General features: G+C 46.3%; 2 protein-coding genes and 1 non-coding gene across 6 annotated transcripts in view; 2 read left to right on the forward strand and 1 right to left on the reverse strand.

Annotated features, from left to right (window-relative positions):
- The window catches only part of LOC144484659 (uncharacterized), a 121,369-nt gene that overhangs the window by 3,579 nt on the left and 100,610 nt on the right, over positions 1-17,180 (forward strand). The window contains exon 2 of the mRNA XM_078203127.1: positions 15,395-16,411. Coding sequence (XP_078059253.1) covers positions 15,395-16,411 — 1,017 coding nt within the window. The remainder of the gene's footprint in view (positions 1-15,394; positions 16,412-17,180) is intronic.
- Positions 1,562-11,514, reverse strand: LOC144484642 (uncharacterized). Of its 4 annotated transcripts, none has more exons than XM_078203108.1 (5): positions 9,458-11,085; positions 7,681-7,767; positions 5,050-5,290; positions 2,694-2,886; positions 1,562-2,515 (listed from the first exon to the last, which is right to left on the reverse strand). In XM_078203108.1, exons 1-2 carry the CDS (start codon positions 10,559-10,561, stop codon positions 7,711-7,713), a joined length of 1,161 nt encoding a protein of 386 aa, XP_078059234.1. In that variant the 5' UTR covers positions 10,562-11,085; the 3' UTR covers positions 1,562-2,515; positions 2,694-2,886; positions 5,050-5,290; positions 7,681-7,710. The 4 variants fall into 4 exon arrangements, with proteins under 4 accessions (XP_078059234.1, XP_078059231.1, XP_078059233.1 ...); XM_078203105.1 differs by having other exon boundaries at positions 9,417-11,085; XM_078203107.1 differs by lacking the exon at positions 2,694-2,886.
- LOC144484676 (U2 spliceosomal RNA) lies at positions 4,042-4,240 on the forward strand. The gene has a single exon (XR_013496100.1). It is a non-coding gene; the product is annotated as a U2 spliceosomal RNA (small nuclear RNA).

Here is a 17,180-nt window from a genome sequence, read left to right on the forward strand (position 1 = left end):
TCAATGGAACAGACGAACTGGATATCCACGTACATTCTAGTGAAGTTAGGAAAGTGGAGATGAGACAAGTAATAGTTTTCCCTTGGAGATGTTTGTATTCTTGCTTGTGAACTTAAAATCAAAACTGAATCTGATAATCTGGCCACTACCTGAAGGAAGAAACTATTGGAACCAAAGAGAGAGATAAGCAAACATCTTCATAGAGAGACCACCTTAATATCACTTGAAAATTTGAGTGACTGTCTTAGACAGCACATGGACCCATTATTTTGGGATACCGGTGTGAGTGTGCAGATGTGATATGTTTCTCGGACCGGGGACACAGATTCAAGATAAGTGGCAGTAGGTGTAGAGGGGACATGAGAAAAAACTTTTTTATGCAGAGGGTGGTGGGTGACTGGAATTTGCTGCCTGAGGTGGTGGTGGAGGCAGAGACCCTAAACTCTTTCAAAATGTACCTGGATCTGCACCTTAAGTGCTGCCAGCTACTGAGCTATTGGCCGGGTGCAGGAGGTGGGATTAGAAAGGGCAACGGGGTGTCCTCGGGCTGGCATGGACAAGATGGGCCAAATGACCTCCTTTTGTGCTATAACTTTTCTATGGTTCTATGTGGTGTAACTAACTCTGCCATTCGATCATGGCTGATATGCTCCTCATCCCCATTTTCCTGCCTTCTCCCCATAATCCTTCATCCCATAACCAATTAAAAATCTGTCTAACTCCTTAAATTTACTCACTATCCCAGCATCCACTACACTTCGGGGTAGCGAATTCCACAGATTCACAATCCTTCGGGAGAAGTAGTTTCTCCTCATCCTTATCCTGAGACTATGATTTCTCATCCTAGAATGCCCCACAAGAGGAAGCATCCACTCCACGTCAACTTTATCCATACCTTTTATCATCTTGTAAACCTCAATTTGATCTCGCCTCATTCTTCTAAATTCCAGAGAGTATAAGCCTAAACTGTTCAATCTCTCTTCATACAACAAACCCCTTATCTCTGGAATCAATCTGGTGAACCTCCTCTGAACTGCCTCCAATGCAACAACATCTTTCCTCAAATAAGGAGGCCAAAACTGTGCACAATACTCCAGGTGCGGCCTCACCAATGCCTTGTACAGTTGCAACAATACTTCCTTACATTTATAATCTATTCATTTAACTATAAATGCCAACATTCTAATTTGCTTTCTTTATTATCTGTTGTACCTGCATGCTAGTTTTCTGTGACTCATGAGGACACCCAGATCCCTCTGCACCGGAGCATCCCTGAGTCTCTCACCATTTAGATAATAAGTTGCAAGGGAGAAGATGGAATAGAATCTGGAGAAAGGTGAGAGTTCAGAGCTCAGAAAAAGAGTCTGGTCCGGCTGGTATAGTGGAAGGGAGGGAAGCAGCAGAGGCAGCTGATCAGGTTGTCTCAATCTTACAAAGAAGCTCCATGAGCTCCTCACACTTGTTAGAGGTGAGGATGGAGGAGACAGGGGAGAGGGAGAGATTTTTAAAAGGAGCTAACTCGTGTTAGAGATATTAAAAAGACTCGACACACTGCGTGTTTAACACAAAGCTGATTTATGTGACTTTTATCCAGAACATTATCCCCTGTAACTGGGCTGGCATTTATAAATACCAGCAGAAACAGACTCCAATGAGCATTGCTCAGTGCTGGATGTGATCATCTACACAATCCAATCACTGTAATTACTTGTGAACTCGCTGGTGTCTCAGCAGGTTGCCTGAGTGAATGAATCCCTTCCCACACTTGGAGCAGGTGAATGGTCTCTCCCCAGTGTGAACTCGCTGGTGTACAGTGAGTTGAGATGATCGTCTGAACCCAGTCCCACAGTAAGAGCACCTGAATGGCTTCTCGTTAGTGTGAACATGTTGGTGGGACACCAGTTCCCCAGAACTTTTAAAGCATTTCCCACAGCCTGGGCATTGAAAAGGTCTCTCATCCGTGTGAACTCTTTGATGCGACACTTGTTCCCGAGAACTCTTAAAGCACTTCCCACATTTTCTGCATTTAAAAGGTCTCTCATCAGTGTGAATCTGCTGGTGTTTCAGCAGGTGGGTTGACTGAATGAATCCTTTCCCACACTCGGAACAGGTGAAAGGCCTCTCCCCGGTGTGAACCCGCTGGTGCAGGAGCAGGCTGTATGACTGAGTGAAGCCTAGCCCACACTCGAGGCAGATGAACGGTCTTTCCCCAGTGTGACTGCGTCGATGCGTTGCCAGTTCAGACGGGTAATTAAACGCCTTCCCACAGTCCCCACATTTCCATGGTTTCTCCTTGCTGTGACTGCGAATGTGTTTCGCCAGGCCAGATGATCGACTGAAACCTCGTTCACACACACAACACGTGTACAGTTTCTCCCCACTGTAAATAGAGTTTTTTCCTTCCATCTTCAAAATCCAATAATATTCAGGTTATGATAAACTCCACAACTCTGTCAGATTTTGATGTGATGCTTGGGTGGAATTTCCCAACTGCAAATACTCCTCTTCTAATTGCCTGTGAAATTGATTTAAAACGGAAAAAAGAGAGTGAGAAAGAGCCCACAAAAACACAAAGGCAGATTGTGAAATTGAGCTGAATGAATCTGGTAATTTGTGGGGCCGGCACAAGGAAAAAGTGACCATGAAAATTGCTGAATTGTCATAAAAACCAACTGGTTTACGCATGGCCGTACCTGGGGTTAGAGAAAATGGGCAGGGTTTTTGCTCGCTCTCTGCGCTGTGTTTTGTGGAGATGGGAGGCCGCAGGCCGCCTGCTGGTGACAGGATCTTATGATCTCACCGTTGTCAATGGGGCTTCCTGTTGAACACACCCCTCACTCTGGGAGACCCGCAGCAGGGGTGCACTGTCGGCGGAACCGTAAGATCCTGCCGGTGAGAACAGCAGCAAGATTTCGACGAATGTTTCATGATGTACATAATGATTTCCAGGAGTAAAAACAGTGCAGAATTTGATGGTCAATGTAAGATTAGAAGTGGAAGAGAAATGGACAAGAACACAGAAATAAACCATTCCTGACTGAAAAATACTGTGGGTTAGGTTGATCGGCCATGGTAAATTGTCCCGTAGTGTCAGGGGATTAGCAGGGTAAATACATCGGATTACAGGGATAGGGCTTGGGTGGGATTGTTGTCGATGCAAGCTCAACAGGCCAAATGGCCTCCTGCACTGTAGAGATTCTATGATTCTAAGATAAAGCTACTAAACCAGCAGCATAACTAAAATACAACCATTATTAGAGGCAGAGGAAGTTAGACAATGACAGAGAGGTGATCAGGGAGGGCAGAGGTGAAACAGAGCAATGAATGGACATGGAATCAGATCCACAGTAGTCAGAACAGCCCCAGAGAGGTGGAACCAGAGTACAGATAACAGAGCACATCATTTAAAACTCTAAATTGTGGGTGAATGGTCACAAACACTCACCTCTGAAACAATTTAACTGATTTCAATATTAAAATCTCCTGCTAGAGCCTGCAGCTGGAAAGATATCAGAAGCATTGGCATCAGAGAAAAATCTCCCATTTGAAGAAATCCCCGGGGAGCGGGGGTGATGTCACTGTGCAATTGTAAGTATGTGATGAGATCACAGACAGGAACACAGAACATCTGGATCTGTGCAAACCAGTGATCACCACACATTATGGAGGATGTGAGGCTCCTTGACAGGGTGCAGAGGAGATTTATCAAAATGGTTCCAGAGATGAGGAATTATAGTTACAATGTTAGGCTGGATAACTTGGGGTTGTTCTCCTTGGAGCAAAGTAGATTGATAGAGGTGTACAAGGGTACATGGAGGTGTCAAAGTTTACATGCTCTGTTTACACGTGTACAAGCTCTGACTATGGGTCATCCAGTCTCAAAACATTGGTTCTATTCTCTCTCCACAGATGCTGTCAGATCTGCTGAGATTTTCCAGCATTTACTGTTTTTATTTCCCTTTCTTTTTCCTTCTCTGTCACCGCTCTGCCTCATCAATAAGACATTGGGACTCAGAGGGTTGATGCAGTTTAATGGACATGTTCGCTTCTCGGCCTTTTGGCTAAGATCAAGTGTAGTATTGACATGCTGTGCTTGGTTGAAGTCATGAGGTTACATTTTAGCTGCATTTGAAGCAATTTTTAAAAGCGGCATCTCGGCCTTTTGGCTAAGATGCAAATGAGATCAAGCCTTGGAGGAGGAGCTATGCCTACTCCAATCAGCTTGGATCAGGTAGATCAAGCCCAATAAGAAGTTTAACAACACCAAGTTAAAGTCCAACAGGTTTATTTGGTAGCAAATGCCACGAGCTTTCGGAGTGCTGCCCCCTCGTCAGGTGGAGTGGAGATCTGCTTACAAACAGGGCATGATGTGGAGATGCCGGCGTTGGACTGGGGTAAGCACAGTAAGAAGTCTCACAACACCAGGTTAAAGTCCAACAGGTTTATAAACCAGTTGGACTTTAACCTGGTGTTGTGAGACTTCTTACAAACAGGGCATACAGAGACATAAACTCAATTTACAGAATAATGATTGGAATGCGAATCCTTACAGGTAATCAAGTCTTAAAGGTACAAACAACGTGAGTGGAGAGAGCGTTATCACAGGTTAAACAGACGTGAATTGTCTCCAGACAGGACAGCCAGTGAGATTCTGCAAGTCCAGGCAAGCTGTGGGTTTACAGACAGATCAAGCCCAAGACAGGAGGTGAGAGCCCTGTCTTGTCAGCTTGGATCGGGAATGTCTCAACTTGTTGAGACTCTGAATTGGACTTAATTTGATTGAATTGGAATAGAAACAAAAAAAATGGACAAGCTGTCTCCATTCTGAACTGGGGGAACAAGCTCCTCCCACTGATTGACAACATTGCCCTCGACAAACATGGCGGCCGCACGTGCGCACTGCTGCATATTGCCCCCAATAAAGATGGCGAACGTTAACCCGGGACGAACATGAGGAGCTGCAGCCCTGCTCGGTACAAACTGGGTCCGGGAAGCTCTCTTCCGCGGTTTGCGGCTTACACAACATATTTACGCAGCGTTTCCACCCACCTGGACGATCCATTGCTCTCTCCGTACCGCCAATCACCTCGAACAGATTTCCGAGCCCAAAACAAAAGCAGCTGTCCATCGCCATTACTCTGTGCGCATGCGCCGGTCAAAGCTGGCCCCGCCCCTCATTCGCTCCTATTGGTTGGAGGACCGGCCGCTCCAGATCGGTCCTCCAGCACTGCCCCCTCTTCCCATTGGTCCGCGCTGCCGTCAATCAGCCGGGCATTGTGACGGTGACTTGCTGCTTGTCCAATAACAAGTGACAGAGTCTCAGTGTAACAATGACACACACAGGCTCCAATCCAATCAGAGTGGGGATGGAGCACAGAGACAACACAGCAAAGCACTGACTTACTCTGAGTGTAACAGTGACACACACAGGCTCCAATACACTCAGAGTGGGGATGGAGCACAGAGACAACACAGCAAAGCACTGACTTACTCTGAGTGTAACAATGACACACACAGGCTCCAATACAATCAGAGTGGGGATGGAGCACAGGGACAACACAGCAAAGCACTGACTTACTCTGAGTGTAACAGTGACACACACAGGCTCCAATACACTCAGAGTGGGGATGGAGCACAGGGACAACACAGCAAAGCACTGACTTACTCTCAGTGTAACAGTGACACACACAGGCTCCAATACACTCAGAGTGGGGATGGAGCACAGGGACAACACAGCAAAGCACTGACTTACTCTGAGTGTAACAATGACACACACAGGCTCCAATACAATCAGAGTGGGGATGGAGCACAGAGACAACACAGCAAAGCACTGACTTACTCTCAGTGTAACAGTGACACACACAGGCTCCAATACACTCAGAGTGGGGATGGAGCACAGGGACAACACAGCAAAGCACTGACTTACTCTGAGTGTAACAATGACACACACAGGCTCCAATACAATCAGAGTGGGGATGGAGCACAGAGACAACACAGCAAACACTGACTTACTCTGAATGTAACAAATACAATGTTTGTTCAAATAATAAGTCACGTTGCAGTATGTTCGTGAACACAGCATTAGATCCAATGTAATGATAATACAGTCAGTATCTAGTGTACCATAACCAGAGTTTAGGTTTCATTTGATAGTGTGAGTGAGTCATGGTCTATTGATATAATGTATTTAAATTCCGGTGTGTGTTACTCTCCCACTGTCGTTATCAGACAATAACCTGTCTGTTATTCCAATTCTGCTGTATTTTACAACTGCAGCTCCTGGGGCTGATTGGAGTCTGGTATAATAATCACAAAGGTCGGTTTCAGTGTCTCTGAGGTCATTTAACTGCAGGTAATCTGACATTAAGGGAGACAAGAGGCCCAACAAACATTTGATTACAATAGGAGAACAAGGTGTAAGGGAGCAATGATATTTTAAGGTGTCTGTGTTATGGTGAGTGATAAAATAGAAGTGGAAACATCATGACAGATACATGTGACTGACTCGGCCTGACTGAGAGCTGTTATACTCGAGGCGAGACTAATGAGGACATGGGGAACTCCAGGAATTTCTGATATCTGAGGTGTGTCTGTTAGAGGAACTAAAAATAATCAGTTCCTTCTCATGGTTATCTGCAGTTCTCAAGTTACACAGACACACAGGAAACAGGTCTGATAGCTCATCAAACCCAACGTTTTAATATTCAGTTTGAGACACATTGTGACTGAAAAGATCAAATATTAAAACCTTAGGGGAGAAACATTCAGAATGTCACAAAGATGAGTGAACTGTCCAATTAATCCCAATCACCATAACTCTGCCAATTTACCTTCTGCAAGTATTTATCCAATTCCCTTTGAAAGTTAATATTAAACCTGCTTCTAGCACCTGTCAGTTTGTGCATTCCAGATCATATCAAGATATTGTGTTAAAAATTCTCCTTATCACCCCTTCCAGTTCCGTTGTTAATTATATTAAATCTCTGTGTCCTCTGCTTACAGACCCTCCTGCACCTGGGAAATAGATTCTCTCCATCGACAGACTTCCTGCTCCTGGGAAATAGTGTCAATGGAGAGAAACTATCATAAATCATTTGTCATTTTAAACATCTCTATTAAATCACCCCATCACATTCCCTAATCTAAGATGGAAAGCCCATGTTTTTCCTGCCCTGAAGAATTATATGGACTCAAAATGTTAACTGTTTCTCTCTGAACAGATGCCGCCGGACCTGCCGGGTTTTTCTGCTTTTCTCCCTGCTTTTCCTTCGAAAATCAATCAGAAACTCTTCATGATTTTGAACATCTTGATTAAATAGGAACACACAGAGCCTGAGAAAGATACAGAGGGGGAGAGAGAGACGGAAAGACTGAGAGAAAAATTGAGGAAGAATTTAAAAAGCAGAAAGATGAGGTGGTCAAAAATAAAAGTTGAGAAACAGAAGAAACAAGCAATACAGAGAGAACAATCTAGAATAAAAGGGAGCAGGCTATCAGTTCCCAGCTGTGGGGAGCAGAGGGAACTCAGTAACTGATCCACAGACACAGCTGGTTATATCTGCGAATGGAAACTCTGAACAGAAATAACAGGCTCATTTGTAAATGTCACCACAATGTGATCTGTGTGACTCTGCCCTGACTCTGTGGACAGATATAGGTCACATTGACAGATGTTCTCACCAGATTGTGGTCCCTGGATTTATTTTCTGCTCAGAAGTGAGATGTGAGGTTTGGAACCGGCAGCAGAGAAACAGGAAGTTGTGATACCTGAGAATGAAACAGCCGGCGTCAGTTTGATGTTATCACCATGAACAGTCTTCCTGTCTGTGAGGGTGAACTCACTCTGACAGCACCAAGAACAACCACACAGATTGCTACCGGTCTCAGCATTACATTCACCTCCATTCCCATTTTAAACAATAAAGAAAGGAGATTATTTAGACTTTTAACACATTCACTGAATTGGGAGATGGACTGAGGGTCATCACTGGGAGAAATGAGGAGGAATTAGAGAACAAATGAGTTTTCCCAAAGAGGGTTATTAGAAAAGAGGAGATTTAAAGTGAGTCAGGGCCTGTCAGAGGAAGTGGGAGAGAGAAACAGAGAGGATTGAATCTCCATCAATTAGATGTTTTCTCAGACAGCGAAGAGAGATGAAGTGTGTTTGTGCTTTTTCAGAGAGAGGTAATGAGAGAGAGAAAACAATGAATAAGTTTAAGCAGATCTGAAATAGGAAGGTGAAATGAGTGAGTGTTTGAAAGAAAGATAGAGAGACATTAAGTGATGAAGACAGTTTCTGAGAGGAGAGAGGTTAAGTGAATGTGAGAGAGGAGCGAGGTTAGAGTGTAAGAGAGGTGGAAGGTAAGGTGTGAGTGAATGCCTGGAGAGAGAGAGAGAGACGTTCAGTGAGTGTGAGAGAGATGAGAGATGTTGAGTGATTGAGTTTCTGAGAGAGAGGAGATGTTAAGTGAGTGAATGTCTGAAAGAGAGGAGAGCAGGTTCACACCCAGGGATCACTGAGAATGATCAAAATAAGGAGGTCACCCAGAAAACTACCAACAGGAAACTTCAGCTGAACACATCACTCATTCTTAAATGATCAGTCAGGACTCTGATGCTGCTCAGCTTCTCTCTGTTCTGTTTATAATGGTTAAAGGCTGATAGGAGTGAGGTTTATTTAAAAGGATAGTGTATGGGAAGCACACATCAACAAAACTGAGAATTCTTGGACACACACTGCAGCTCCTTCTCTATCTGGGAATCAAATTGTTGTCTCATTGTCCCAGCAGTTAACAGGGTCCTTTGAACGTCTCCAGCTGCTACTTTAATGCAGACTTCAACCAATTTATTTGAAGCCAGTTTCTGGTCAATAAACCAGGACTGACACACACACACATTAAAACGTTTTAGACTTTTTTTCATTTTTAGCTTGGAAACATAAACCTGCCGTTTCACTCTCAGTCAGGAATAGATCCCAGTTTTACACCAATCTTTGACAGCACGTTTCCCGCATTCACCGTTGTTCTTCCTGACTCTAAACACAGTTGTAAAGGAGCTTCTGTTCCGTGTCCAGGAGCTCTGAACCATGGAAAAGAACGACTGGGACACATTTCTCACACACCTCAGGATTCACCCACACGGGGACTTTGCTGTCAGTGAAAAGTGACGAAAAAGACCAAAGTGCTGTTTGTCCCTCTCAGCGTGACCCTGAAGGACTGGGTCAAGAATGAAGTTCTGTTCCTACTGTATGATCCTCCCTCAGATTGCCCTTTCTGAGCTCCAGCCTGGTGACGTTAAACACTCAAATGGAAAAAACAAAAATCTACAACAATGATTCAATCAAATGTCTATTTCACATTTATTCAGAATATCAAACCTCAACAGAAGAAAAAAGTCAGAGAGAACATGATTCAGACCTGGATATGATTAACAGCATCGATAAGTGGAGAATCCAAACCTTGCAGTCGTTTGTGAACTTGCCGGTGTTACTTAGCAGGTGGGATGACTGAATAAATCCCTTTCCACAGACATTACAGGTGAACGGCCTCTCCCCAGTGTGAACTCGCTGGTGGTTCAGAAGATAAGATAAATGAGAAAATTCCTTCCCACAGACAGAGCAGGTAAATGGCCTCTCCCCACTGTGAATTCTCTGATGTGTCAGCAGGTTGGATGACTGACTGAATCCCTTCCCACACATGGAGCAGGTGAACGGCCTCTCCCCAGTGTGAACTCGCTGGTGATTCAATAGGTTGGATGAACGAGTGAATCCCTTCCCACACACGGAGCAAGTGAATGGCCTCTCCTCACTGTGAACCTGCTGGTGTGTCAGAAGGTTGTATGAACGGGTGAATCCCTTCCCACATTCAGAGCAGGTGAACGGTCGATCCCCTGTGTGGAGCTGCTGGTGTATCAGAAGGTTGGATGAATTAATGAATCCCTTCCCACAGTCTGAGCAGGTGAAGGGCCTCTCCCCAGTGTGAATTCTCTGGTGGTTCAATAGGGCAGGTGGACGGCTGAATCCCTTCCCACACACACAGCAGGTGAATGGCCTCTCCCCAGTGTGAGTATATTGGTGCGTCAGCAGATCCTTTTTGTTTTTAAAGCTCTTCGCACAGTGGGAACAATTAAAAAGTTTGTTATCAGAGTGAACAAGTTGATGTGTCTGCAGGTGGGATGACTGAATGAATCCTTTCCCACACACAGAGCAGGTGAATGGTCTCTCCCCAGTGTGAATACGTTGGTGCGTCAGCAGATCTTTTTTGCATTTAAAACTCTTCTCACAGTCAGACCATGTAAACATTCTCTCATCTGTGTGAACAAGTTGGTGTGTCACAATGTGGGATGAGCGAGTGAATCCCTTCCCACACACAGGGCAGGTGAACGGCCTCTCCCCAGTGTGAACCCGTCGGTGAGTCAGAAGGTTGTATGAATGGGTGAATCCCTTCCCACAAACAGAGCAGGTGAACGGTCTCTCCCCAGTGTGACTGCGCCGATGAACTTCCAGCTGTGATGGGAAACCGAATCCTTTCCCGCACTCCACACATTTCCACGGTTTCTCCATGGTGCCCTTGTGTTTCTCCAGGTTGGATGATCAGTTCAAGCCACATCCACACACACAACATACACGTAGTTTCACCCTGCTGTGAACTGTGATGTTTTTTCAGGCTGTGTAACTGGTTAAAGCTCTTTCCACATTCAGTTCACTGGAACACTCTCACTCGGGTGTGTGTTTGTCTCGATACTTTTCCGGTCATACTGATGTTTAATTTCTTTGCCCACAGGCAGAACAGACAAATATTTCTCCTTCCACATTCAAAGACCGATGATATTCAGCTCCGAAGGAACTGAATGACTTTGTCAGATGTGATGTCCGGTTTGAGTTTTCTGTCTGCCAATCTTTCACTTCCAATATCCTGTAAAAACAGTTTAGAAAAGTCATCACTGTCAGAACACGATACAAACTCTGAACAGACAATTCTAGTTTCTCTGGAACATTTTTTCCTTTCTTGTTCCCCCAAATCAGTAAATCCCCGTCCCACACACTCTCCCTCCTCCCTGGGCTGAAATCCAAACCCATCTCACCATTTCTTTCCTCCACTCCCAGTTTTCTCCCTCCCTCTCCTCTGTCTGGGTTCAGTTCTCCAGCTCCTGTCTGCAGACTGACAATAAAACGAATGGGTCTTATTGGTGGTGTTGGGGCCTCCAGCGGGTGTTTGTGAATCCTCCCCGCCCACCTCCCAGGGTTTCCTTCCTTCCCAGAGATCAGAGTCCTCATTGATTTGAGGCCAAAGTGTAACCTCTTATTTATTGTCCCCCTCCCCCATCCTCTGATGTGAACCATCCTCCAGTGGCTGAGCCAGGATGGGGCCGTTAACCTGGGCCTGTTCCCGGGAGGGAGAAGCCCCGCAGCTGCAAACCAGGGAGCTGACAATGATTCTGAAGGGTTTCCGGATCCACAAAGTGTTTCCAAATCCTCCCAGCCACCGCCTAACGCTGACTCCGCTTCTCCGGGACAAACAAGCGCCAAGGACAGCAATGACACTGCGCATGCTCCACATCACAATGCCCGGGGATTGATTGACGGCAGCTCCGGACCAATAGGAAGAGGGGGCAAGACTGGAGGACCGAGCGGGAGTGGCTGGTCCTCCAACCAATCGGAGTGAATGAGAGGCGGGACCTGAAGCATGCGCAGTGCGGGTGAACCAGATAAACCTGTTGGACTTTAACCTGGTGTTGTTGACTTGTTGCTGTGTTTACCCCAGTCCAACGCCGGCATCTCCACATCAGTGCGGGTAATGGCGACAGACGGCCGGTTTTAGTTTGGAAGGGAGATCAATACGAGGTAGTGGGCGGCGTGCGGGGAATGATAAATGTGGCGGGTGGGTGGAGAGACTTTGTAAACATGTTGTTCAAACCCAAACCCGGAAATGAACTTCCCGGTCCCCCCCTTTGTAGCAAATGGAGCGACAGCTTGTGGTGTTAGACCCGGGCTGACTGCCGCCATTGAGGCTGCATGTGGGAGGCCGGCAGGGATTGTGATCGGAGAGTGAAGCCCTGACATCACAATGGAATGGGTGAGGGTGTGACATCACAATGGAATGGGTGAGAGTGTGACGTCACAATGGAATGGGTGACGGTTCCAGATGAGCTGAGACTGGGCTGGAGTCGGGCGATGGCACTGACATGTGGCCCGGTGGCACAGTGGTTAGTGCAGCTGCCTAACAGCGCCAGGGACCCGGGTTCAATTCCAGCTTCGGGTCACTGTCTGTGCAGAGTATCTACATTCTCCCCGTGTCTATGTGGGTTTCCTCCGGATGTTCCGGTTTTCCTTCCACAGTCCAAAGATCTGCCGGCGTTGGACTGGGGTAAGCACAGTAAGTAATCTCACAACACCAGGTTAAAATCCAACAGGTTTATTTGGTAGCACAAGCCACAAGCTTTCAGAGTGCTGCCCCTTCATCAGGTGAGTGGGAGTTCTGTTCACAAACAGGGCATATAAAGACACAAACTCAATTTAAGATTATGGTTGGAATACGAGTCTTTAAACGTAATCAAGTCTTAAAGGTACAGACAATGTGAGTGGAGAGAGGGTTAAGCACAGGTTAAAGAGACGTGTATTGTCTCCAGCCAGGACAGTTAGTGAGATTTTGCAAGCCCAGGCAAGTCGTGGGGGTTACAGATAGTGTGACATGGACCCAAGATCCCGGTTGAGGCCGTCCTCATGTGTGATTGACAGATCCATGCTCACTGCTTCTTGCTCTGGATGCAGAGAGCTGAAAATTTCCATGCAGGCTGCCAGACAGATAAATGTCTGCATTACTGGAGTAAAAATGTGTGGAATATACAGACCGAATTCACTTCATTTCCTTCAGTTGCTGCAAGTCCCCAACTTCCCCCAGAATGAGAAAAGAAATGGAAAGGGGGAAACATTGATTTCCTCCCAGATGTTGTCCAGAGGAGGGAGTTTCACTCTGAAGCTCATTGGACAACTTCCGCATTGTGACGTCACAATAGAGTCCTGCCTGAATCAGCCAATAGGAATCACTCTGCTTCGCGGTGACGTCTCCGGGTTCCAGTGCTCAGGCCCGGGCGCGCGGACCCAGGAGCCCCGTCCCCACCCATTGTTCCCCTCCCCTACACCTCCTTGAACCAAGGTTTCCAGGCAACCGGCTGACGGCTCCGGCAAGAGCAAGAAGCCGCTCGGTGATCTCCCCCTCCCCCCGGCCCGGGACTGCAAAATGTGCGAGGGAGAGGGGAAGCTGCGCATGTGCGGGGGAGAACCCACCCTCTGATCTTCATGCTGAGGTGTTGACCAATGGGAAGAGTTGGAGGACCGGAAGGACTCTGGTCTTCCAGCCAATCAGAGCGCGGGCTTTGTGTGAATGAAGATTGATTTTCAGACAGACTCAAACTTCCTCCTGTCTCAAACATCTGTGAGTAAAACACTTTCTTTTCTCCCCCTTTCCATTTCTTTTCTCATTCTGGGGGGAAACTGGGGACTTGCAGCAACTGAAGGGAAAGGAAGTGAATCCAGGGAGGGTGCAGACTCTGGAAAGGTTGGTCCAGGTTTCTCTCTCTCTTAAACCCCAGAAAATGATCCATTTCTGCCCACTGTTTGCTATGAGCCAATCTTCTATCCACGCCAATATGTTCTCCCCGCAGCATGAATTTTTATTTGCTGCAATAACCTTTCATGTGGCACCTCATCAAATGTCTTCTGGAAATCTAAGTACAGCGCATCCACCGGTTTCCCTTTATCCAATTCCCGATGGGGAATTTTAGAAAATTGAACAACACATCAACTCTCTCACTCTGTTAAGACCCGAGAATGAAGCCCAGCAGGACCTGAGGACTCATCAGCCCACAGCTCCAACAGTTTGCTGAGGACCACTTCCCTGGGAATTGTGCTTTTTCAGAGTTCATCCCACACTTCTGTTTTCTGATTTCCAGCTGTTTCTGAGTTTTAACTGTATCCTCTATTGTGAACACCGAGGCAAAATACTTGTTCAATTCATCTCCCAGCTCCTTATTTTTCATTATCAATTCCTGGAATCACTTTCTATTAGACAGTTAAGAAATGAGGTGGAGCAAGTGACTGAAGTGTCAGTCAGGGAGCACTATTGGGAGCACCAATAGTTTCAAAATAGTTCTGGAAAAAGATAGGACAGGTCCACAAGTCAAGGCCCTAAACTGGAGCAGGGCCACTTTTGTGGGCATTAGGCAGGATCGAGCAGATGTCGATTAGGTGAATTTGTTTGAAGGGAAAGGAATGACTGGCAATTGGGAGGTTTTGAAAGTGTGATATCAAGAGTCCAGGGGCAGTATATTCCTGTTAAGATGCAGGGAAAGAATGGTAAATTTAGGGATCTCTGGCAGACAAGGGACATTGAGGCTCTGGTCAGGTAAAAGAAGGAAGCATAGATTGGGTTTAGGCAATCGGGGACAAGTGAATCACTCTGACTATAAAAAGTGTAAGAAAATACTGAGGAGGGAAATCAGGAGGACAGAAAGAGGGTATGATATGGATCTGGCAGGTAAGATTAAAGAAAATTCCAAGAGGTTCTATAGCTATATTAAGAGTAAAAGGGTGGACAGAGAGAGAATAGATCCCCTTAAAAATCAGTATGGCCATCTGTGTGTGGAGCCACAGGAGATGGGTGAGATTTTTAATGAATACTTCTCCTCTGTGTTTTCTGCGGAGAGCACCATGGGTGCTAAAGAAATAAGGGAAACAAGTGATGATGTCTTGGGCACACGCATGTTACTTGGGAGGAGGTATCTGCAGCCTTATAAAAGCAAATTACTGAGGATGCTGAAATCTGAAACCAAGAGAGAAAATGATGTTTCTTGTCTAGATGACCCTTTGTCAAAGCTCTGAAACATCAGTTCTTTTCTCTCCATACAGATGCTGCCAGACCTGCTGAGAATGGGGAGAGAGTGTGTGGGATGGAGATTGACAGCTTTTGGGGAATGAGAGAGGAAAGAATGTTCCATAGAAATTGTCTGTTCTGAATTCCTATCCTGTACTGACACTGATGACTTTTGTAAACTCATTTTCCAGGATATTGAAAGAGGAATCACAGGCTGAAATCTCAAACGTCACGTCGAGACGTGACAGAGTCATATTCCTTGGGAGCTGAATATCATCGGACTTTCAATCCAGAAGGAGAAATGATTGTCCAGTCTGTCGATTTGAAAAGATTTGAAATGTCAGTGTGACTGAAAAAGCATCAACACACTGCCACACTTGAGTGAGAGTGTTCCAATGCACTGACTAAAGAGCTTTAACCAGTTACACAGTCTGAATAAATATCACACCATTCACAGCGGGTAGAGACTGTAATCTTGTTCTGTGTGTGGACGAAGTTTCAACTAATTGTCCACTCAAGAGAGAGGCAAGGACACCTGCATCATGGAGAAACCATGGAAATGTGCGGATTGTGGGAAGAGATACAGAGCCCCATCTAAGCTGGAAGTTCATCGGCGCAACCACACTGGGGAGAGGCCATTCACCTGCTCTCAGTGTGGGAAGGGATTCACTCGGTTATCCCTCCTGCAGAGACACCAGCGAGTTCACACTGGAGAGAGGCCATTTACCTGCTCTCAATGTGGGAAGGGATTCAGTCAGTTATCCGACCTCCAGAGACACCAGCGAGTTCACACTGGGGAGAGACCGTTCACCTGCTCTCAGTGTAGGAAGGGATTCACTCAGTTATCCAGCCTGCAGACACACGAACGCGTTCACACTGGGGAGAGACCGTTCACCTGCTCTCAGTGTGGGAAGGGATTCACTCAGTTATCCACCCTGCGGACACACGAACAAGTTCACACTGGGGAGAAACCATTCACCTGCTCTCAGTGTGGGAAGGGATTCACTCGGTCATCCCTCCTGCAGAGACACCAGCGAGTTCACACTGGGGAGAGGCCATTCAACTGTTCTCAGTGTGGGAAGGGATTCACGAACTCATCCACCCTGCGGACACACGAACGAGTTCACATTGGGGAGAGACCGTTCACCTGCTCTCAGTGTGGGCAAGAATTCACTCTGTCAACCGACCTGCAGAGACACCAGTGCCGTCACACAGGGGAGAGGCCGTTCACCTGCTCTCAGTGTGGGAAGGGATTCATTCTGTTATCCAGCCTGCGGAGACACCAGCGAGTTCACACTGGGGAGAAACCATTCATCTGCTCTGAGTGTGGGAAGGGATTCACTAACTCATCTGACCTGCAGACACACCAGCGAGTTCACACAGGGGAGAGGCCGTTCACCTGCTCTCAGTGTGGGGAGGGATTCACTCAGTCATCCAACTTGCAGAGACACCAGCGCATTCACACTGGGGAGAGACCATTCACCTGCTCTCAGTGTGGGAAGGGATTCAGAGTTTCATCCCACCTGCTGAGACACCAAGAAGTTCACGAGTGATTCCAGGGGTTGGATTCTGCTGTTATTGTTTCTGCTCTCAATTACATCCAGGACTGCATTTTGTTTGTTCTCACAGTTGGTCAATGGGGAGGGTCGGGGGGTTTCTTTCTGCTGGACTGGCCGGTCTCATGACTTTGCCTCCAGTGGGCTGATGCTCTTTGAGTAATGTTGCAAATACCTGGTTTCAGATTTCACAAGGATCACAGAGTGACAGGGTGTTAGGAAGTTATAGAGGTTTACAACATGGAAACAGGCCCTTCGGCCCAACTTGTCCATGCCGCTCAGTTTTTACCACTAAGCAAGTCCCAATTGCCCGTATTTGGCCCATATCCCTCTGTACCCATCTTACCATGTAACTGTCTAAATGCTTTTTAAAAGACAGAATTGCACCCACCTCTACCACTGCCTCTGGCAACTCATTCCAGACACTCACCACGACCTGAGTGAAAAACTGCCCCTCTGGACCCTTTTGTATCTCTCTCCTCTCACTTTAAACCTAAAACTAAGAACAAGAAATGTATCGATAAAATGATTAGAGAACAGAGCCAACATTTTGAGTCTGAATGATGCTTCATAAGAGCTGTTATGAAGGGTCATCCATTATCGAAACTTTGGCTCCATTCTTCACAGATGCTGTCAGACCCGCTGAGATTTTCCAGCATTTTCTGTTTTTGTTTCAGATTCCAGCATCCGCAGTATTTTACTTATCTGATAATTTGATTTGGTCTGAGTGGAATCCCCACGACCCTCCCGCAAA

The sequence above is a fragment of the Mustelus asterias genome, unplaced genomic scaffold (assembly GCF_964213995.1).
Source record: "Mustelus asterias unplaced genomic scaffold, sMusAst1.hap1.1 HAP1_SCAFFOLD_122, whole genome shotgun sequence".
Lineage (NCBI taxonomy): Eukaryota > Metazoa > Chordata > Chondrichthyes > Carcharhiniformes > Triakidae > Mustelus > Mustelus asterias.